The 24583-nt window shown below is 45.2% G+C and overlaps 1 protein-coding gene across 7 annotated transcripts in view; it reads left to right on the top strand.

Annotated features, from left to right (window-relative positions):
* Positions 1–24583, top strand: part of PPFIA2 (PPFI scaffold protein A2) — a 452695-nt gene that overhangs the window by 367058 nt on the left and 61054 nt on the right. For all 7 annotated transcript variants that reach the window (XM_088454381.1, XM_088454383.1, XM_088454384.1 and 4 more), the window contains 5 exons: positions 5206–5443; positions 6139–6168; positions 8301–8431; positions 15992–16146; positions 22994–23087. In XM_088454381.1, the coding sequence (XP_088310507.1) occupies positions 5206–5443; positions 6139–6168; positions 8301–8431; positions 15992–16146; positions 22994–23087 (648 nt within the window). The remainder of the gene's footprint in view (positions 1–5205; positions 5444–6138; positions 6169–8300; positions 8432–15991; positions 16147–22993; positions 23088–24583) is intronic.

The following is a 24583-nucleotide window of genomic DNA, read 5'->3' as shown; positions in this document are numbered from 1 at the left end:
GGGAGGGAGGGGGCAGGGGTTGCAGGAACAGGGTGCAGGCAGGGGGTTAAAGGGAACCAACCGGGTAGTGGGAGGATGATGGATGACAAAGGAAGATGGGGTACCGGGAGAAGATACATAAAAGAGGGGCAGGGTCCCTAATAGAGAAAATTATATGCAGGCAGGAATTAATTTAAAAGGAAAGATACCCAAAGGCAGTAGAGCAGCATATAGAAGAAAAAATGGGGGGGGGGGGGGGGCTTCTGGCGTGAGTGAAAGGAGGTGTAATAGAGGGAGGCGTAAAACTGCCAGATGTGGCTGACAGAGACATGAGAACATGGCCTGAGGATGAACGCTGGGGATGTATAAAACTACTAAGGGGGAAAAGAGAAAATTGTAGGTGATTTTTTTTTTGTTTTGTTTTTTGTGGGGGGGGGGGGAACAAACCAGAATATTATAGAACATTGGATACATGCATGATAGGAGTGTGGCCGGATGCTGTGCAAATGACGAGCGGTGCTGAGGAGCACCACACTACAAAATGGCCGCCGGGGTTAAAATGGCGGCCGAGACCGCTGAAGGGACAGGGTGCTTGTAACATGCATATGTTTGGGGAGGACCAGCAGCACATCCATGCTGCGCGACGGTGCTGGCCGCCGGGAATGTAGCTGGGTATACGCAGAAAGCGCAGCAGGAGCTCCCGCTGGGGGAGCGGGACACGTGGCAGACGGAACTGCTGAGCTGGAAGACCGCGCAGCCCCGGGACGGAGCGGGTAGTGACTGAGGATGTAGCGGGAGCCCAGCAGCGGAAGCTGCCGCTGGGACCGAATGGTGAGAAAGCTGACAAGGCTGCGTTCGGAAAGACCACGCAGCCCCGGATAGCAAGGTAGGAAAGGGAGGGGGGCGGGAGACACATGAGAGAGCCGCGGGGGCCCGGCAGCGGGTGCTACCACTGGCGCCGGATGGAAGCTGATCTGACAGTCAGATTGTACACGAAGCTCGGGGGAGACAGAGAAATAAAAAAGGGGGGGGGGGGGAATGAAGGTCCTGTAATATATGTAAAATAGTGACTGAGGATGGGGGGCAGTAGCAGGGTAATAGTGTGATGAAAGGGAATGCAATGAGGGAGGATTACAAAGGGGAAAACTGAAATAAAGGTGTGAATACAAAGTGGACAGCCTATTATAACAGCAAAGCTACTCAGCCTGATCTTGTTTCAAAGATCCAGGAACCAAGAGGCTGTCCATGCTCACACAGCCCAATATATACTGATCATCTGACCACTCCTTCAAGCAATATCATTGGCTCACCCAACCAGCTGACCAGACAGCCTTATAATCTGCCCAGCAACAAGGCTGACCTCGACATCCATACAGCAAAAAACATAGTATTCTTAGTTATACTCACGCATATCCCGCCTTCGTATACTATTTTAGAAAAGTTATTAAATGGATGCCTGCCAAATAAACACCTCCTTCATTACATTGAGAACCAGCTGATAATGAAAATTCATAATGATCATATTTTTCTCCCTTTCCAGCTACTTTATTTTATAAATGACTCTCTTGCATTTTAGAGTGGCATTTTTCATATTATGGGGGAGATGTGCTATGCCTTGGAGAATGATAAAGTACCAACCAATCAGCTCCTAACTGTCATTGTTTAAACACAACCTAAAAAGTGACAGGAGCTGATTGGTTGGTACTTTATCACCCTCCAATTTATTTCTCACCAAGGCTTAGTACATCTCCCCCTATGTAGCATAACACTTTCCTATGTTTCATTTGCAATGATGCGTTTTGATAAATAGATCACTCACCTTAAATTTTACATGTAAATATATATACATTGCACTGTTTCTTAGTGGCGTGTGGTGAGGTCAATGGCTGGTGGATAGTATCAGTGCCAGATTTACACACACATATAGTATATGGACTCGAAAGAGATACCTTATATTCACCATTCAATTGGCAGGTTGCATAATAACATACATTCCCCTGTATCTCAACAGACTTTACAGCACAGGAATACTCAAAGCCAACAGCACAATAACTAGAAATACATTTACTATTACTAGGTGGTCATACTCATGTTAAGGATCTCATTTATTCCAGTTAAGACCTAACACTAAAACGTATTTAAATATGTTGAATAGCCACTTAGGGCGGTATTCAATTAGCTGCGATAAAACAAAAACGTATCCCTGGAGAAGTTTTCGCCCTATTCACCAGTTTTGGTGCAATCTTTTCGCGTATTTCCGCAATGCGCACTCCCTTTTTTCGCCCTATCCAATTACAAAACACACAAATGCATATGTGTGATAATTGCGCATGGCGAAAGTACCAATAAATACAGCATGTTTTGGGGACATCAGGCTGTACCCCATAAAACGCCTAACTGACATAGGAAATCAATATAGAAGTGTAATAATAGCCCTAATAAAAGTATTTTGGGTTATTAAATGGCTGTTATATGAATATTTGCATGTGTCAAAAAATTATAAAACCTTTCCCATCCATACAGCCCCCCAAAATACCTGACCCAGTACTTGAAACCCATTTTCCAACAATTTTTACATTTCACCACAAAAATTACATGTCATTATTAGGGGGAATTAAGCTGATTTAAGTATTATTTTTGCCTAATTAGTCATTAGGGGGGGGGCAGGCGCGGATTGGGAACTAAAAGTGACCATGGAAAAATTTGTCAAATTGGCCTCATGTGGGCGGCACCAAATCAACTGTAGGCGGAGCCAACACCAAAGTGTCCCTATCCACACACCTTAAAAAGAGGATGGCAGAGCAGTGAGAGCCCATACTACTCAAACCACCTCACCTGCTTCCAACACACTTACCCCTCTGACCATCCCACCTGCTTCCACCTACCACAACATGCCACTCTGACCACACCACATGCCACTCTGACCACACCACATGCCTCCAAATGCTATAACACATGCTAGTCTGACCACAATGCATCTAGAGATACACCTCTTTCTGCAGTGCTGCACCTGTTCATGCTTTCGGATGTTGACAATTTTATAATAAACCTAACCTTCAGCTAAAATGCATCATATCACGCACACTAATTACACCATAACCGTAAATGAAGCCTAACCCTAACTGCAGCCAACCCTAATAGCAGCCTAACCTTATTCGAACCCTAACCCTACCCTAACTACAGCCTAATCCTAACCCAATCCTCACTACAGTCTTACCCTTACCGCAGCCTAATCCTAACAATCCCTAAATACAGCCTAATCCTAACCTTAGCCTAATTAACCCTACCCTCACTACAGCCTAACCCAAACCTCACTATAGACTAACCCTGACTGCAGCCTAACCCTACCCTAACCTACATCTTCATTCTAACCTTACCCTCACTACAGCCTTACCTTAACCACAGCCTAACTTTACTACAGCTTAAAGCTGGCCACACACTAGACCAACTTACATCCAACTAGCCAACTTGTTGATTGGTTGGAATGAAAATCTGGTAAGGAATGGGAGTAAATGATGATCAGCAATTTGCTCCTAAATGCCAGAAAACAGATGAAAATGGTCATTCAGTCAGGTTTGAACAAATTGTTTAGATCAAACATTTAACAAACAACAGTTTTGGTCCATTTTCCAGCGTTTGGGAGCAACTTGCTGATTGTATACCTTACCAGATTTTCATTCCAACCAATCAACTAGTTAGCTGGTTGGACAGATAATCTTTAGATGTGTGGCCAGCTTAACCCTAACTGCAGTTTTATTCTAAGCCTACCCTAACTGCAGCCTAACCTTAACCTAATCCTAACCATACCCTAACTACAACCTAACCCTAACCGCAGCCTAATTCTAACCCTACCCTAACTGCAGCCTTACCATTAACCGCAGCCTAATCCTAACCTAACAGGCTAACCCTAACTGCAGCCTAACCGCAGCCTAATTTTAACCATACGATAACTGCAGGCTAATCCTAACCCAACAACAGGCTAACCCTAACTGCAGCCTTACCCTAACCACAGCCTAATCCTAACCCAACAACAGGCTAACCCTAATTTAAGCCTTACCCTAACCACAGCCTAATCCTAACCTAACTACAGGCTAACCCTAACTGCAGCCTAACCCTAACCGCAGCCTGTCTGGGTGGATGAAGGAGTTCAATCGTACACCTCTGCAGCTATATAGTATAGTCTATCCTTTTAAAGCAGATATGTGACCACACTGAGGTATCAGAGTGAGTGAAATTACAGGGTTAAAAAAATACACAATAATGGCAATGTTTAAAAATATAAATTACTTTATGGATAAGATATAAACTAAATAAATATTTATTAAAATCATACAAAGATAACAAAACCAATCAAAATCACACTTTGTTTTGTTTATGTGGTAGTTGTGCCTGTGGAATACTGTGCACATATTAGACACAATATGAACAAAAAGTGTATGTACTATATGTAGCCAGATGCTGATTAGAAATGCTGTTGTGTGTAGGTAATAGAACTCATCTGTTAGTCTTCTATGGCCCCCCATCTGAGTGTAGATGTGTAACAGAATGCAGTTAGCCCTGCATCTGAAAGCAGCAGACAGTTGTGACACATGCTCCTCAGGGATAATAATAAGCTAAGTGGGCATGAAATCTTGGCATGTATCTTTCAGCACAGTTACACAAGGCGTTTCATGATACTGCACTCAGATTGGAGTAAACTGCAGAAAACAGCATCTGATGTAATTTACATCAAGTAAAGAACTTAAATTATGTACAGACCTTTCATACATAAGCAGCTTGAAAGAGGAATGGGAATAGATAAATTAGTTCCGCGGCACTGATATACCAAAGGCTGATTAGTCTGTCCTTTGTTCTAAAGCTGGATACACACCTGCAGATAAATGCTGCAGATCTGATAAACATTGACTTGACAGAGTAACTATTGGCTCTGTGTGCACCTGTACATACTGGGCAATTTTTAGTTGTGTGTGTGCAGTCTTCAGGTGTCTTCAACGGGAACGAGAGGTCGGGAACGAGATAGCGTGTGCAGCACATCAGATCTGTTCCTCTGACTGTTACAGGAGCATTTGTAGCCGCTTATCTGACACCCCTGTATACACACTACACAATTTTCGGGCCGATCATACAATTATCAGCATGATAATTGTATAGTGTGTACCCGGCTTTAGTCTGACTGTCTTACGACACTGGTATTATAATATTTTATTCTGCTCTGTTTTAAACCAGACTCATTCAGGAAGAAAAGGAGTCTACGGAACTTAGAGCTGAGGAGATTGAGAACAGAGTAGCCAGCGTTAGCTTGGAGGGACTTAACTTGGCCAGAATTCTCCCAGGTACCTCTATCACTGGTTCAGTGACGGCTTCATCCTTGGCCAGCTCGTCACCTCCAAGTGGACATTCCACCCCCAAGCTTACACCACGCAGTCCTGCAAGGGAGATGGATCGTATGGGAGTAATGACACTAGTAAGTCTGCTATATAGAAATATTATTTGGCTTATAGTAATGAAGGTTTGGTTGATGACAGCTCTGTTTTTTCTAAATATCCAGTATAATAGAACATTCTCTGTGAAATTTAAGTTTTATTTATGTGTTCTCCAAGTTGAGTTATTAATATTTACCACCAAGCCTGGTTAATGTTAAAATGGACAAGTCATCCTTAAAGATAATTATATCAGTGTCTTTAAAGCATGTCTTATTTGTTACATGTTAACAATAGGAAAGAACCATTGTATTATTTTGATTCAGCTCCCCGTAGATCAGCATCTTAATGTTTACACGCCTAAAATATCACTGGTGTCAGCGAGAAAACAAGTAGGCAAATAACCTATACAAGTAAATAAATTATTATATGAACACACAGCAAGCATGATCTAAAGGACATTTGAAGATACTATTAAATTTGTAATTCATATGGTGTACTTTAACACATCCAAAAGTACGTGGAAAACTATATTATAGGGAGTATTGAAATCATGCATTAATACAATAGAAAATCTATAGTGAACAGTCTAAATTGTGCCAGCATTTCTATTCTATAGCAATGACTTCTAGTATGTATTCCTTTTATGACAGGATGCATGACTGTTTCTCATATACCACAGTATATTATCACTAACACTAATGCTTTTTTTTTTAAATGTCATTTTCTCCACATTTAGCCTAGTGATTTGCGGAAACATAGAAGAAAGGTAATTTTTACTGTTTGTTTTATTCTTGTTTTTGGTAGTGTCTGCACAGAGAACAGGGCTTACTTTGTGCTTTTGGTATAGTCTATATTTGGTTATTGAAAAGTAGTTATGACTATTTATTTCAAACTTTTGTCCTTATTGGCCACTTTTAGTGTGCCTACCTTTATCATCTCTGAGCTTCGTGACTGCTACTGTCCACAAAATAATAAAATGTATTTTACCACTAATTTAAAATAATCTCAGATTTTTTTATGCTGGTAAACTTTTTGGATGTTGGCATACCAATGTGCTCACATTAAGAACTACAAATGGAAAAACAATGTGAATTACGAAGCACCGGCAGAACAGTCTGCCACTTTCATTTCTGCTGCACTAGGCCCCACCCTAGGTGAGCGTTCTATAAATTCACACCAGTAAATGACGTGTTGATGCATTCAATATTTAAAGTACAGTACACTTTAGTTTACTTTATTTCCCCTCTATACAGGGCCAGATTAACAGCCGCATGGGGCCTAGGGCTTAAAAAGACCAAAGATCTACTGTGAGAAGAGAAGGAGCCATGGCCAGTACTTAATAAATGTTACCTCAAAGCTGATTGGTTGCCATGGGCAACTTCTCCACTGGTCCACCCTGTGGCATCGGCCGCACCACCCTCCTTACAACCCAACGCTGCGCCCTATTACAGTGCTGTATGTGGATGTGACTAGTGCAGGGCTTGACAAATTTTTCTAAAGTCTAGGAGCCAGGGTGAAAGTGTAGGAGCCGGATCACTGTCCCCCCAAAAATAATTACAGGAGTGATTGAGGAGCACAGCTCTGTGTGTTATGCAACTGTTATACACACTATACTAGTCCACAAAATGGTCGCAGTTGAATGGATATAGTAACATGGAGGCCCCCTCACTGCTCTGCACAGCTCCCCTGCTCCACCCCCACCCTCCAGTAATAACGGACCACATTTCATATAAAACAGTGGTTCCAGAAAGTACAACAGAACCCTCATGGTCACACCACTATCCCTCTGAAGCTGCTCCGCAATCCCTGGCCATGCATAGACCCTACTATCGGAGAGCTCTATGCAGCCAGAAATAGGAGACAGTAGACAGCCGGGAGGATCAGCGTAGACTGAGACAGACAGCTGGAATCAGAGCAGGCCAGAATGGAGAGGAGTCGTCAGCACAGGCTGGGATGGAGAGGAGGAGTCAGCGCAGGCTGGGATGGACAGGAGTAGTCAGCACAGGCCGGGACAGACACAGGCACAGCAGTCACTGTAGACGACACTCAGCACATGCACTCCTGTGCATGAAATGAACGCCGCAATACTATAGGCACGAATCTCCACGGGAGCTGATGAGGATCTGCTTCCTCCCTCACTGCAAAATCTGGTAGCCAGTCAGCAAAATCTGGTAGCCATGTCGACCTGACCCCTGGGATTTGTCAATCCCTGGACTAGTGCCATGTGTACACGCCTACACTATCAGTAAAAAAAATGTCTCCCTAAATAGGTAAAGTAGAAAAATTGTGTTTTTTTTAGGGTAAATAGAAAGCTAATATTAATACTCGTACTTATGCTTTATGTCTGGCTGTGGGGCCAACTGGCTGGCTAGTCGCCATCATACTACAATGATGATAAGCCTATTTTCATGAGGAAGCCTGGGGCTGTAGTCACATCTGCCCCATTGTTGATGTGGCTCTGCCTCCATAAAACCTGGTCTTCATTAGCAAACAGTTGTTTGCGTGTTGTCAGCATAGCTTTGTGTTATACGATCTTAAAAGCTCTATGTGACATGCAACAATTTGTATTTTATTATTCCCAGGCAGAAAATTTGTTGTTGCTTTTTTTATTTTCATGTTTTTATGGTGTTGATGTGTTCTTGAACAGTTAAATTAGGTATAAAAGTATTACTCTTTACATACAGGATGTGGACAAGGCTGTTGCTACTTCTGTTTTCTATGGTCTAAAGCTTTTTGGTATATTAGGGCTGTGGAAGTCCATTTTAATAGAAAAAAATAACACAAGAACAAATTGGTCCTTGTTGTTGTAATATTTTTATTGTACTGTCAATAAACACAGTAAATGTTTTACAGACTGGATTGGTTTATTGAAGTTAATATACCAACTTTCCTTTTTAGATTGCAATTGTAGAAGAAGATGGTCGTGAAGATAAAGCTACAATAAAATGTGAAACCTCCCCTCCTTCAACACCGCGTGCTCACAGGATGACTCACACTCTGCCATCTTCATACCACAATGACGCCAGAGGGTGAGCTAGCAGATTTCCGTAACTACTCATCCACTTCTTATATCTCATGCTGTGTACACACCTGAAAGATATATCTGCAGACTGCCCGTTGCGCTGTTTGAGCGGCCAATTTGGTTGGCCATACCCACTTACCAATCAACCACTCGATATATCTGGGCAGACATCACAAGTGGACGGTCATTTACATTTGCCCATCCAGCTGTGATGTCACTGTCATCAGCTCCTGCAGCCATCTAATAGGCCGGATGGCAGGTCGCCTGCATACACATGCTAGATATACTGTCAGCAGCTGTCCTGCAGGGCCAGTCAGATATGTCTGTGAACAACGTCATTCACAGACATATCTACTGTACACACACAGATGTACTATGCAATATATCGTTCATCGGCTGGATGGAGAATATATTGCATAGTGTGTACCCAGCTTTAGTCTATTAGCTTGTCACTTGTAATGTGTTTGACAACTGTCTTTTTTAGTGAGGGGTACAGTAGTAGTCGTTAGGGTTATACAGTTCATTCTTATAGGATAACTTAACAAAAATGCCAGTTGCATTTTATTAAAAGGCTAATAACAATATACACAAATTTATGACAACATTTTGGCTGTTATCAGAACCACCCCATAATTTGATAAAACTCATGCCCATGTGGTTGTAAATCTTTTTCCGTATTATTATACAGGCTGGATCCATAAGAAATTTGGACACACATGGGTGGTCAGATTACACACATACAGCTATTCATGTAACAAGCATGTGATTGAACGGTTCATCTGAGCTCCTGCGCTTCAATCTTCTTTCCCTATTCAGCTGATGGCCTCACATGCACTTAGATGGAGGTCCATTCAGATGTGCATGTGTGAGGCCTCATGTTGGAAGGACATGCAGGATACCTTTCAGAGCCACAGTATAAACATACCTGTGTGAGCTACCTATATATTATTATCCTCAAACAATGATTGAATAACCTAAATTATTCTCCTCCATTCATCAAAAAAGGGAAACAATTCCCCAAAAAGGCCGAACATAGTATGGTTTATAGTAAACTGATTCTACAATAACAATCCATTTAATTACAATATCTGCACACACAAAAAATTCAATACTGACCCCTGCACACCGCCAGGTATTTCTCATGTTTAAAGCAATGTTTATGTAATATGTAAGCATGTTCCTCATAAATGCAAAACATTTTACCATACAGCATATTTTGAACATCATGTTTATATAAATTATTGTATTTATTGTCCATGCATGAATGTCCAATATGGTAGCTCAGACTAATGGTTGAAATCCTATTGTATAAATAACATAGAGAAAATTACATTCAGCATATTTGTATATTGCAAATTCTCCACTTTGTTACAGTAAAGTGGAAAACTTGGTCTTAGTAGCATACACTTTATGAGAGTCCTCTTTAGCCATATGAAGATAGTGACAGCTCCAAATGATTGGAATTGTGACAGCCTAAAGTATTGCTGCTTGATCAAACTCAGTGATCAGTACTATGGAGGAAAATCTACATTTCTACTTCAGGGTCCATAGGGTATCCACAGGATACCTTGGGGTATAGGTGTGACGTCAGTCGCAGGGCACCAAAGAGTTAAGCTTTCAGCCTCCCAGGATGCACTAGGTCCCCCTCCTATACCCCGCCCCCGAGCCAAGGCACCTCAGTTTAGTTTGGTGCCCGGCCGGAGTCGGGTGCACCTGTTGGAGTGGGGGCTAGAAGAGCCCCTGAAGCTTTTTCTTCATGCAGCTGTGGCTGCACATCTGGATGAACAGCATGGACAGTCAGTCCTGATGTCCATGCTGTCTTCCCTACACCCCGCCGGTACCAGAACGCCGGTACTGATCCGGGGATGCTGGTGGGCATCTGGGGTCACAGCTAGCGGTGACTCCAGATGTTCCGGACCATGGCTGGATTCAAGGGGGACAGAGGTAAGCAGCGGGGTCCCGCGGTGGGTCCCCGCTGATCACATGGTCCTAAGTCCCCAGGCAGGGGGCTCCCTGGGGACTGGCTGCAGCGTGGAGCCAGGCGACCAACCTGCGCTTCCACTACCCCCTGGGACAGCGGACCGCAGCAGAGCGGTAGCGCTGCGGCGTCCCAGGGGTTAAATGCATGCCAGGGGAGCGCGCCTTCCCTGTCTCACAGCCGGCGCCTCCCCCGCTGCACACAGCCCTCTCTGCACTGTGCTGACTGGCCCTGTGTCAGCGCTCCTCCCCCAGGCCAGCCTTCTCTCTGCTCCTCGGCGGCCATCTTTTCAGAAGCATGGTGAACGCTGCTGGAAGCCTGCATTGGAAGCATCGTGGTCTGGGTCCCCCCGCATACCTCTCCTCCGCTGTGGTCAGGTCTGTGTATGCAGCACTGTGTCCTACCAGGCCCTGTGTCTGTGTAATTGAGTGATCAGCGCTGTTAGTGCAGGAATTGATTTTCTTTGCATTGTATGTGACTGTGCTAGCGCTGCTGCCTGTAACTTTTCTTCTCAAGACTGTCAGCTTTATTACTGTCCCTGTTCTTTCTGCCTATTTAATATATAATTGGTGAGAGGGGTCACATACGTGGTGCCATCATGTCTGAAAGTGATTTTCCCCTCCGGCTACAGTGTACCACGTGTAAAGTACCGTTAGCGGAGGGGGAGGGTAGCGCGGAGGGCCTTTGCCGGCAGTGTTTGTCCATGGCGTGGTCTCTTACGGTTACAGCACCGGTACAGGAGCCGCCCTGGGCTTGTTTCGCTCAGGCGCTAACAGCTTTAGTGGGCCAGTTAGCTCCGCAGCCCGCGTTTACTCCGATGGGTTTGTCCCAGCAGTCTGTGGTGTCGTCACCCATGCAGGGTTTCCCACGACAATTGGTGGTACCCCACAGTCTCCCTATTTCCCCGCTCCCGGTTTCTCAGGAGCCAGCGTGGGTTAACTCCCTGACGAGTTCTGTACAGCACTTGTCGGATGTGTTGCAAGGGGATTCTGTGATGCGGCCTCATAAACGGCCGGTGGCGTCTCTGTCCTCTCCTTATGAGGATGACGAAGGGACGTCTGATGATGGGGAGATTCTGGATCCTTACGATCAGGAACCTCTCCATACTAAGGACGCTGATGCTAAGTCCAAAGTATATATTCCTGGACTTATTCGGGCGGTCCGCACAGCCTTGGTGATTGAGGACGAAGTTCCCCCAGCGGCTAAATCTAAGTGTGCCTTTTTCAAAGATGTGAAGGGCGATGCCACAGTCTTTCCTCTTTCGGGTCAGTTGGTGGACCATTTAGAGGAGACGTGGAAACAGCCTGGCAAAAGATACCAGCCGCAGCGACGCCTGGCGGTGGCTTATCCGTTTGCGGATAATTATTTTGCTAAGTGGGAATCCCCTCCACAGGTGGATTCTCACGTGACCCGTCTTGTCCGTAGTGCCACATTGCCGATGCCATCCATGTCCTCCCTTAAGGATGCTACGGACCGCAAGGTGGAAATCTGCCTGAAGTCCGCTTATTCCCTTGCGGGGGGGGCAGCACGGCCGGCTATGGCCATTTGCTAGGTTGCCAGAGCGATGGAGCGCTGGGCGGATTCATTAGAGGCTTCTTTTGATTCCGACTGTCCGGCCGAACAGGCGGAGTTGATTGGCAATCTCCGTGATTCGGCCACCTACATCAACGAGGCGGCTCTGGTGTCTAGAATTTCTTCAGCAGCGGTAGCTGCTCGTCGCACCTTGTGGCTGCCATCCTGGAAGGCGGACGCAGATTCCAAGAAGGGTCTGGAAGCGTTGCCGTTTACCGGAGAAGTTCTCTTCGGTCTGGATCTGGATAAGATTGTGGCCACGCTGGCGGCAGCCAAATCGGCTTGTCTCCCGTCGGCCGCTGCTCCTTCTGGTTCTGGACCATCGTCCTTTCGGTCATCTAGGGCCCAGGACAGGCCCAAACCACAGTCGTTTCCTCGTCAGGCTGGCCCTAGGAAATCGGTCAAGCCCCGGAAGCAGGCATGGAGTACCAGACGTCCGGCCCCCAAGCCAGATGACAAGCCTGCGGCCTGACGGTCCGGGCCTCCCTTTGGGGGATCCCAGGGTGGGAGGCCGCCTGCTGCAGTTCGCCCAGTGTTGGTCGGTCACTACGACAGACACTTGGGTTCTGGAGGTGGTCTCCCACGGGTACGCCCTCTCCTTCCGGCACAGACCCCCGGCTCGATTCTTCACCACAGGTCTACCATCAGACCGGAACAAGGCTACGGAGCTGCGGAAGGTATTGCACACTATGCTCCAGGCTGGAGTTATAGTGCCTGTTCCATTCTCCCAGAGGGGCCAGGGTTTCTATTCAAATCTTTTTTTGGTACAGAAACCCAATGGGTCGTATCGTCCGATTCTCAACCTCAAAGCACTTTACAAGTCTTTGCGGGTACCGAAGTTTCGGATGGAGACCCTACGGTCCATCATTCTGGCGCTGGAACCTGGGGACTACATGGTGTCATTGGACATACAGGACGCTTACCTGCATGTCCCTATTCTTTTGCGCCATCAACAGTTCCTCAGGTTTGCAATCTGCAGCGACCACTTCCAGTTTCGGGCGTTACCTTTTGGCCTGGCGACAGCACCACGTGTTTTCACCAAGGTGATGGTGGTCATGGCGGCTTCTCTGCGGCTGCAAGGAGTCCGCATGTTGCCGTACTTGGACGACCTGTTGTTGGTGGCAGGATCTCCAGAGCTGCTGTTACACCACTTGGACCTGACCATTGCACTGCTGCAACGGCACGGCTGGCTAATCAACTGGCAGAAGTCCACTCTAATCCCGTCTCGGAGGATTCTGCATCTTGGAGCCTTATTGGACTCGGGACAGCAAAAGATCTTCGTGACGGAGGAAAAGATCTCTGCTTTACAGTCAAGGGAGCGCAGTTGTCTGCACAGCCGCCGGGTGTCTCTACACTCGGCGATGAGGTTACTGGGCTCCATGGTGTCGGTGTTCGACATGGTGGAATATGCCCAGTTTCACTCCAGACCTCTGCAGAACCTGATCCTGTCAAAGTGGAACGGGCTGCCTCGGTCTCTGAAGTCCCAGACGATTGTGTTCATCCCAGAGGTTCGCCTGTCCCTTGCTTGGTGTTTACAAACGACCCACCTCAGCGAGGGACGTCCGTTCTGGGTTCCAAATTGGGTCCTGTTGACAACGGACGCCAGTCTTCGGGGCTTGGGAGCACATCTGTTCCAGGGCAGGTGGACGCCGACAGAAGCGGAGCTTCCAATCAATATCTTGGAACTCCGTGCGGTCTTCAATGCTCTCCAGCAGGCACATCGGTTTCTCCAGGGTCACCCGGTACAGGTCCAGTCGGACAACGCTACCACCGTGGCCTACATAAACAGGCAAGGAGGAACCCGAAGCCGGGCGGCTCTCGTAGAGGTGTCTTGGATCCTGGTTTGGGCGGAGCGCAATCTTCCGGCCATATCAGCGGTCTTCATCCCGGGAGTGCTCAATTGGGAGGCGGACTTTCTAAGTCGCCAGGACGTTCATCCGGGGGAATGGTCCCTGCACCCGGACGTTTTTTCAACTACTGGTGGACAGATGGGGTCTTCCAGAGATCAACCTCATGGCGTCCCGGCACAACAACAAGTTGCCGGTGTACGGGTCTCGCACAAGAGACGAAGGGGCGTCTCTGGTGGATGCTCTGTCCGTCCGGGGGACGTACTGGTTCGCATACCTGTTCCCTCCGGTCTCCCTTCTTCCACGGGTAATCTGGAAATTCAAATAGGAAGGAGGGACGCTCCTGTTGATAGCTCCCGCGTGGCCCAGACGGCACTGGTTCTCAGACCTTCAGGGTCTGTCCGTGGACAGTCCTCTGCGGTTGCCGCTACGACCGGACCTCCTGTCTCAGGGTCCTTGTCGTCACCCGGACCTGACTCGGCTGTCTTTGACGGCGTGGCTGTTGAGACGGCCATGCTGAGGTCCCGGGGGTTTTCCAGCTCTGTGGTGCGTACCATGTTGCGAGCTCGGAAACCGTCTTCCGCGAGGATATACCATCGCGTGTGGCATACGTTCTTCCAGTGGTGTCGACCGAGAGGTTATGCACCACGGGAGTTTCGTCTGTCTCGGATTCTCGCCTTCCTGCAAGCGGGACTAGATCATGGGCTTCGCCTTGCTTCTTTGAAGGTACAGGTTTCGGCCCTGTCTGTCTGGTTTCACCGTAGGATTGCTACAATCCCGGATGTGCGCACCTTTATGCAAGGTGTTGTCCGCATTCAGCCGCCCTTTGTTCCACCTGTGGCGCCTTGGGATTTGGCTGTGGTCCTGAGGGCTCTCCAAGGACCGCCGTTTGAACCACTGGGATCAGTGGATCTTAAATGGCTAACAGCTAAGACTGTTTTCCTTCTGGCTATTGCTTCGGCCAAACGTGTTTCTGAGTTAGGGGCTCTTTCTTGTAGACCCCCTTTCTTGGTTTTTCATGGGAACAGGGCAGTGCTCCGTACTCGGCCCGAGTTTCTTCACAAAGTTGTTTCCCAGTTTCATGTTAACGAGGAAATCGTTGTTCCAGCCTTTAACTCACCGGGTCTTTCCGTGGGTGAGGCCTCTTTGGATGTTGTGCGGGCCTTAAGGACTTATGTTGACCGCACTTCTTCGTTTAGGAAGTCGGACGCTTTGTTTGTCCTCTATGGCTTCCGTAAAAAGGGTTGGCCTGCTTCAAAGCAAACTTTGGCAGCCTGGATCCGTATGGCTATTTCTGAAGCTTATCTTCATGAAGGCCTACCGGTCCCTCCTTCTCTGAAGGCTCATTCCACTAGGTCTGTGGGTCCTTCGTGGGCAGCTCGACGTGGTGCCTCTGCAGTTCATATCTGCAAGGCTGCTACGTGGTCCTTTGTCCATACCTTCGTGAGGTATTACAGGTTTGACACCTTCGCCTCTCAGGATGCTTCCTTCGGGCGGCGGATTCTCCTTTCTGCACAGGAGCGTCCCCACCCTTGAAGGATACTGCTTTGGGACATCCCCAAGGTATCCTGTGGATACCCTATGGACCCTGAAGTAGAAAATATGAGATATGGTAAGAACTTACCCTTGTTATCTCTATTTCTACGAAGTCCATAGGGTTCCACAGGACTCCCGCCCTGTCGCACCTGTGCTGCAGATGGGCTTTGCTCTGGTCACCGGTTTTCCATCTCCCTCTGGTGAGAATGTGATTCTTGTATGTGTCCAGATCTTTGTTCTCTCTCTTCCTTCTCCTCCTCCGGCCTATGGCTTGGTAACTAACTGAGGTGCCTTGGCTCGGGGGCGGGGTATAGGAGGGGGACCTAGTGCACCCTGGGAGGCTGAAAGCTTAACTCTTTGGTGCCCTGCGACTGACGTCACACCTATACCCCAAGGTATCCTGTGGAACCCTATGGACTTCGTAGAAATAGAGATAACAAGGGTAAGTTCTTACCATATCTCATATTTTCAGAAATAGAAAAATAAGGTTACTGCTGTATCTCATTGAAATATATTTCAAATACTTGCTTTTGTTAGTTTAGCAGTGCGATATATTCAGTAGGTAGAGTCAGACTGTACTCCAATATACAACATTATATTAAAGTGCTAAAAAGAAACTCATTGTTATCCATAGAAGTCTGACTGCATCTCTTGAACCCGATGCCCTTGGTCTAGTGACTACCAACAGCAGCCAAGACTCTCTCCACAAAGCTCCAAAGAAGAAAGGAATTAAATCCTCTATAGGACGGCTGTTTGGTAAAAAAGAGAAGGCAAGACTCGGACAGCTCAGTAAGGAATTTGGCCTCCAATGTCACTGTTCTTTAACAGGATTGTATTACCTTGTAATAGCTTAGTTATTTTCGTATGTATCCTATAGGCCACCTAGCATACTACACTATTAGCGCACAGTTATACTGCATGTAGGGATCATGCCATATCAGCTGCTGAGGGTACAGTAGTGTATTGGGCTACTACACTGAATATTAGAGAGCATAAACAAATGTCTGTGACAAGGGGCGCCACAAAACTATGGTTGAGCAATAAACACAGTGTTAAAATATAAGGTTCACGTTTGACCACAGCTTATGTGAAAATATTGTCTGTGCTATCAAACACGGTATCCTCCACTCCACCTAATGTAACTAGAAGAAAGTCATATGTAACGGTTGATTGCTATGGAGTTATGGGAAGGACTGACTTGATTTAGGGTTATTTAGATCTGGACCAGAGTGGTAAGCAAAAAACAAAAAACAAAGCACTTCTCAGCCGTTGGTGGATGAAAATATAGGAGCAGGATAGTGAAAGTAAGTTCTTTGTTTCATTATTATTAAAGATGTGCGGTTCAGTGTTCTTGAAAACTGAACTTTGGGGTTCTGAGTCAAATTGAGTCCCGACTCGGATCACTTTTGGGGTTCCAAGTAGAACGGAGTCCCGGCTCGAGTCTGCTGTATATTTGGTACTCTGTTTTAAACACTGAGGGGGTATCCAATTAGCCGCGGTAAATTACTGTAGCTAGTTACCTCGCCCGGGGCTATCCAATTGGTCCCGAAGTCGGCCAGGAGGGGGGGTTTTCGGGACCTGATGTGTCCCGAAAAAGAATACACGGTAATTAACTTTTTTTTTTACCTGAAAAAAGGAGAAAATACATAGGTCTGTGAGGTTATCGTGGCACCTATGTGTTTTCGGGAGAACATCGGGGATAATAAAATCCCCGTTTTTCACCAATCGTGGGGATCAATTAGCGCCTGAAAAATGTTCGGTGCTTATTGGATACCGCTGTATAGCTAAGGTTTTGGAAGGCACAAAAACAGGTCAAAATTACATGATTTTATCATTTTTATACATTTTAAAGAAAACCAGATCCGAACCAAAACACTTGAGGGTGGTCCGTCCGAGGAGGTTTTACCAAAACACGGGGGTCCGCGCATGTCTTTATACCCTTGTGTACACTCATTCACTGTTGAAAATATATAAGTATTGGTGAGTTTTAATTTGCTGTGTTTCCCCGATCTGCCAACAGATCACCAATCACGGATGGCCAACAATTGGTGAATCGAATCAGCAGAATGGGGAATCAGAGCCTTAGATGTATGGCCCATATTATTCTTATACACTTACATTTATTACCCAGCTCCTCAAACAATAATTATTTTTCCTGAAAGACTGACAGCTTGTACATACCAAGAGCATAATTTAAGTAACCAATTTAAATTCATTGATTTCATCTCTTGAAATATTAATAAAACAGCTTTGGACTTTATACGTTCTTATTTTTTACCTTTGTTTTCCTTTTACTAAGACATCACATCTCTTATCTTCCCTTTTTAATTTTTCCATTATTATTTGTATATTTTACATCAGCTATTTAGTTCCACGTATTCAGGGGAACTGAGGGCCTGATTCAGAGCCGCTCGTAAGCGGCCGCTCGCTCGCTCCGAGCGATGTTCGCACATCTGCGCATGCGTATGGGTCGTAATGCGCATGCGCCAACCAGTCATTGCGGTCGGAAATCGTGCACTCACAAAATAGCGAGGGCCTGCTAATTTGAGTGATAGAATGAGGCGTTTGTGGGTGGTAACAGGGGAAGGTGCTTGAAAACGGGGAGTGGAGATCCGAACGCAGGCGTGCCAAACGGGCGTTTAATGGGTGTGTATAATTACCAAGCAGCGTCATCGACCACGTCACTTGGTTGTCTTTTAGCCTGAACTGCTCGCAGTGATTGCGGGAAGTAAAACCTACCACAAGCACTGTGAGCAGTTCAGACGCCTTTCGATGTACTCGATTAATCTCTTAAATAGCGGAGATGCCGTATGATGCGAACGGCCAGGGGGCGTCTTTACAAAATAGCGAGCGCATGTTCCACTCTGTCTGGCGGTGGCCGCCTCCCCATCCTCGGCTTCCGGCTCCGTGTTCCTCCTCCTCCTCAGCCTACGGTCTGCCCCTTCTGTCACTCACTTTGTGGCCCTTCGGATCCTTTTGCGGCACAGCGTATGTGACGTCATACCATCACCACAGCTACATAGTGCACTGAGAAGCTGTAAAGAGGAGCAAGGACCAGGGCAGGCACGAAGATGAGCTGCTGCTAGAGAGACATGGGGGGGATAAGCTGCTGGTGGTAGAGGAGACACGGGCAGGGAGCTACGGATAGAGGGATATGGGGGTAAGCTGCTGGTGGGAGAGGAGACACAGGGACAGTGAGCTGCTGCTAGTGGGACATCGGGGGGTGAGCTCCTGGTGGGAGAGATGACACAGGAGCAGAGAGCTGCTGGTGGTGGACACAGAGGCAGGGAGCTGATGGTGAGGGACACAGGGGCAGCGAGCTGATGGTGGGGGACACAGAGGCCGGAAGCTGCTGGAAGGACACAAGGGGATAAGCTGAAGACATGGGAATGACGCTGGTGAGTTGCAGGGGGTAGGGGGCTGATGCTTGTGAAACACAGGAAAATGGTGCTGAACAGACGGTGAGATATATAATTTTTGTTTTCTTTTTAAGTGATCTAACATTGTAGACTCAGCTGATGGCAGGAGTGCTAAAAAAAAAAGAATCTAAAATGTATTTCACACATCACAGCCGCCAATGCTTCGGGGGGCCTAGGTGGCCGCCAGCCATTCACTTGAAAGTTTCCTATACACAACAGTGTGTTTGTAAAGAACAGGATTTCTTCACATTGTTCTGGCCTCTCAGAGTAGCTCCACCTAGCGTGGGGTAGGGAGTAGGGGATGATGAGTTCCACCACCTCTCCAGGACCACTTTAAGCCCTGCACGTATTGCTATTTTATTCCAATCATATATTTGAGGTACTAGCTATTACTTTTACCATCCTGCTCCTGCATTCATTCACCACCAAAGGGTACTGCAGCTTGCTGTAGCGACACTCTGGACATCCAGATCTAGGAAATCTAGAGAAACATGACCCCATGCAATTAGTCTATCCAGCACTGCAGAGTATTAGGGTATGCCTAGTTATACCCCTTTCACATCGGAATGCCAGGTCGCACCTGGGATTTTGTTCACAGGTCCATCCCAGGTGTGACCCAGCATGAGAAGGGTTGAACACAGGTTCAACTCTGCTCACGATGCAGTGTGAACGGGTAACCTGGGTCGATGCGTCCCGGGTCCCGTTCACAACTATCAGAAGAGCCGGCACTTGGAGATGATCTCATCTCCAAGCGCTGGCTCAGCATGTGAAGGCGGTGACGACATCGACCCGGCAAAAAGCCGGGTCGGGCCGCCAGTCTGAAAGGGGTCTCAGCCGGGTCACATCCGGCATTAAGATGTGAAAGGGATATATAGTGACAATGTAAATGTCACCCATTTAAATTATTATTAGATTTAGTAATAAAGTATATGCAGACAATTTTTAAATTAGCAGAAAGAAATCAATTTTAAAATACATACAAATTTCTATCTTACATCTCACTTCTCTCCAAAGAGTGCAGCTTGAAAAAGTAGCCTAAGTTTGCTCTCATTATAGTTACACACTGCTTGTCAGAGGGGTAACAGGGGTACGAACTCGTTCTCTAACCTACAATTATACTTTCTCTCTGGGCTGTATTTATGAAGATTTCTTATGTTGATACAAAATCTTTTCACAGAGCTTGCTTATCTTTAGGGGGAGTGTGATAAAGGGCTTTCCAGAACATTAGAAATGGAGCCCTTTCCTTTTTTTCCTTCTTTCTTTCCATACTTTTCTTTTTCTTTCTTTCTTTCTTTCTTTCTTTCTTTCTTTCTTTCTTTCTTTCTTTCTTTCTTTTTGTTTCTCTTTCTTTTTCGCTCTTTCTTTCTTTTTGTTGCTCTTTCTTTTTCGCTTTCTTTCTCTTTAGCGCTTTCTCTCTTGTTTTTTGCTCTTTTTCTCTCTTTCTCTTTCTTTTTCCCTCTTTCTCTTTCTTTTTTGCTCTTTCTTTTCTTTGCTCTCTCTTTCCTTCACACTTTCTGTATGTTTTCCTCAGTAACCATAAATAGTATACTGTAATCCAGTAATGGTACAGGTGGTAAAAACTCTATATTAAGCTGCTATTACTCTTCTGTGTTGGAATGTCTAAAATAACTGACCAGAGAAGCTGCAGTAAAGCACAGTTTGATAAACAAATTGTAGCCTTATATAACAGGGTTATATGCATGCAGAAGCCAAATATGCAACATAAAATTGCTTAGGAAAATAGATGAAATATCAATGTGCTATTTGCTGCTTTTGGATCATTTCATGATGCACTATATAGGGCACTTATAAATATATAGCATTATATTTGTAATAAGAAAATTGTATTCATCTATTGTTGTGTAAATTTTTATGTGTGTAGCCTTAACTGCAGTCAGTGATATTTTGGAGCTACCAGCTATTGTCTCTCACTGACTGAAGGTTCCTTTACTACTTCTGATTGCATTATAATGTTCCTATTAACCAACTAGATCCATTGGTATCTCCCTGTACATTTGTTTGACCCCTTATAAACCCTTCTTAACTGATCTGGTTCTGATTTTTCCAATATCAAATTATACAACAGCCAATTTATTTATGTATTTATTTATTTCTTTTATGCCCACCAAACCTAAGGACACAACCAATGCAAATCACCCCTGACCCAAACCCCAAGTGAAAATACTTACATTTTCACTGATGTTAAACTATTTATTTCAAACTCATTTTTTTTTATTAAACAACTTAAAAAATAAGAAGCAAATACAATGACGTCCTGTACTTTATTTATGATTATTATCAATTAGTAATGCTCCATAGTGGTTCGCAGCCAGGGCTGTATTATTCATAAGGCTGATTAGGCTTAAGCCTATGGTCCTGTCAGGGAGCAGTTGCCAGGCACACTTGTAGTCAGCTGAGGCTTGTTTTGAGACAGTGGGGTGGGAGTCTAGAGACAGCAGACCAATAGCGCACTAGCATCAGGGTTGTTACACCTTCATGAGAGGACACGTGACCACCGACCATCACAGCTGCTGTCACTGCCACTACCTGGAGGAAGTTCTCTCTCCTCCAGACCTCAGCACACAAAATACAGGAGATTCCGCAGGACTTGTGAAGATTCTGGATGACCACTAGAGAACCACCACTGAGTGCAGAGCAAGTTTACCCCAGCATAGGGGCAGAGCCAACTGGATTGAAGATTCGGAATGCACACACCATGATGGCTGCTGCAGCCTATTGGTAAGTGCACAGTGCAGGACACCGCCACAACACACACACATGGATATCCAAAACCCTGGCGACAACCTTCAGGGTGAGGGAGACCCAGATATTTTGCACACCATACGGGAAGAGGCCCTCCCAAGCAAGGGTCATCTTACACATCCCATTCCCAGTGTGTGACTGCAGACGCTACACTGTTGACAAGCCACTGGGAGAAATCACAACTATTTGGAATACGTATAGTGGAACACCCTAAGGGAGCCAGCTTATCTCGCTAACAATCTCTCTGATAACAGTCTTCCCGCACTGGACATTATTGATAATGTAATGTACATTTTATTTAGATTACCTGGAGCACTGTATCCATTTTTAGCAATCTAATAAACGGAAACTCACTCTATACAGAATCAAGTCACTCCATTATTGCCTTAGATACTATACACTATGCTCGATTTAATCTTTTGGCCAATCCGTATTAGACCATATACTGTTGCTCATTTTCCACTCAAGCATACCAGACCTACTCAACATACAGAATCGCAACCAAGGCAAAGTACGCACCCCTCTCTCTTCAAACCAATGGGACTAGCCAAAACAGTTGTTTATACATTATTGTTTTTAGACATTTTTAAAAATAACAAATGGCCAACATGTACAAGCAAAAGTCAGGATTCCAAAAGAGACAAGAAAAGGAAGAACGATTGTGCTGTGAGTTCAACTCGGTATCGGTGTCTGTGTGAATACTGAAAGTGTGAATGATGGCATAAGCTCTGCTTCCCAAATGTCTGCTTGTGAATTTCACACGGAGATGGACACTGATCTAACTGACAAATGCTCTCTGCACGAAGACGAAGTTGTTCATGAAGCAGAACCGGTGGTCGAGATTAAAAGACTCAAGCCTCCTAACACAAGACCCGTCTAGTCATGCCCACCAATAGATCTTCCTCATGACTATACTATGGAATGTGATCTTAGATATTGGCCACCTGTAACCGTGGAGATGCGGGATTCATGGTCTAGGAAAGGATTGATGAGGGCCGCAATGAAAATGTTAGAGCCCTGTTAGAGCCGAAAGCAGTCTTGAGCTTGCGTCAACGAGACCCTACCACAAGGGTCTCGTCGCAAGCCCGATGGTCGCGATGGTCTTGACCATCGCGACCATCTTCCTGGCCGCTCGCTATAGCTGGGGGTGGATCAGGCCCACAGCGTGTAGAGAAATGACAAGTTCAGCATGCCTCACTACCATTAGATCCAGATATTTTGCAAAGTTTTAGTTGACCTTTCTCAGCAGTGATTTAAAATAGTCATGATAAGTTTGATTAGAAAACTTTGCCTTATATTTAAATATATATATATATTTTTTAATTTATTTTTTTAATGACCTTTAATGGAGTTATATAATATGGATAAAATATTGTTTAAATACTTTTTTACTTTGGATGCAATTCTTAATAAAGTGTTTTACTAATTTTAATTTCATTCTTGATTGACAACAGGAGGTTTCATGGACACTGACCTAGGAGGACAGGACTCTCTGGGGTTGAGTAAACTTGGCACTCAAGCTGAGAAAGACAGACGACTCAAGAAAAAGTATGTACAGTAATTCCATATTGTCGTCATGTTCTGTGTCAGTATTCTTTGTTTCAGTGACTGTTGCTGACAACATGCCCCCATCTGTCAAAACATGTGTTGGCCTTAAGGTTTATACATATTTATGCTCAATCCAATAAAGAATAGATTGCTTGAAGGACCATTATGTTAGGTTGGTTGGATGAGAGCAAAATTACAAACAAGGCAGCATAGGCATGTAGATAGGACCTGAGTTTCTCAAACCCAAGTTGGAAAAAGCAAAGGAAGTATGTGTCCTCCACAGTTTGGGCGACTTCAGTCTCCGCACCACTGTATCTGGAGTCTGGACCCCACTGGCAGATTTCTGTTGGTATGCAGTTCCCTAGCACCCTATCAATGCAAAAATATTTAGAGTTCCAGTCCAGCGCTGTCTATCTAATAAACAAAAGGAAAGATTCTTACATCTAAAACAATGGTAAGATGTCCAGTTGAAATATTCTCAAAGTTTAGTAGGTTTCAACCTTTGTTCATCCATTGAATGTATCTTTGGGTCGAAAACTCTCAAAAGAGAAGAAAAAAGAAAAATAGTGCAATATGTTTCACAAATAAAACACATTTTATTACAAAAGTAATGCACTCACATTTTCATATAAAACAACAAACATATCGCATCACCAATCGGATGCACTCTCTAGGTAAGTTGTATAGGGAATACCGGTACGTCTTTGATGTAAACAGTGCGGGGTAGAAGGTTCCGGATGCCAGCCACCACCTCACAAGATTCACCGTTCTCCCGATTTCGTCCTTATCTGACGAAGGTTAACTATATCCGAAACTCGTTAAGCAAGTGGGACGGACACTCTAGGGACATTGAAATCGGGAGAACGGTGAATCTTGTGAGGTGGTGGCTGGCATCCGGAACCTTCTATCCCACACTGTTTACATCAAAGACGTACCGGTATTCCCTATACAACTTACCTAGAGAGTGCATCCGATTGGTGATGCGATATGTTTGTTGTTTTATATGAAAATGTGAGTGCATTACTTTTATAATAACTTGTGTTTTATTTGTGAAACATATTGCACTATTTTTCTTTTTTCTTCTCTTTTGAGAGTTTTCGACCCAAAGATACATTCAATGGATGAACAAAGGTTGAAACCTACTGAACTTTGAGAATATTTCAACTGGACATCTTACCATTGTTTTAGATGTAAGAATCTTTCCTTTTGTTTATTAGATAGACAGCGCAGAACTAGAACTATATATATTTTTGTATTGTTTCGTTTCAAAGAGACGTGTAGGGAGTCTCTATAGGTACCATTGACTGCAGCGTCGATTGCGCAGTTCCAGAACTGCATTTTTGTATATCTACCACCCTATCATGCACACCATATGATTATTTCAGCCAAATCAAAGTCCCAGGCAGATGTCAGCATCATAATGACCTTCATTACCTCCTCAGTACAAATATGGTTAGTGCATCTGAGTATTGTAACAAAGCTTTTGAAAACTGTTT

This window comes from Taudactylus pleione, unplaced genomic scaffold (assembly GCF_031769625.1).
Source record: "Taudactylus pleione unplaced genomic scaffold, aTauple2 ptg000040l, whole genome shotgun sequence".
Lineage (NCBI taxonomy): Eukaryota > Metazoa > Chordata > Amphibia > Anura > Myobatrachidae > Taudactylus > Taudactylus pleione.
The sequence above is the reverse complement of the archived record's forward strand: the minus strand, read 5'-3'. Positions and strand labels throughout refer to the sequence as shown.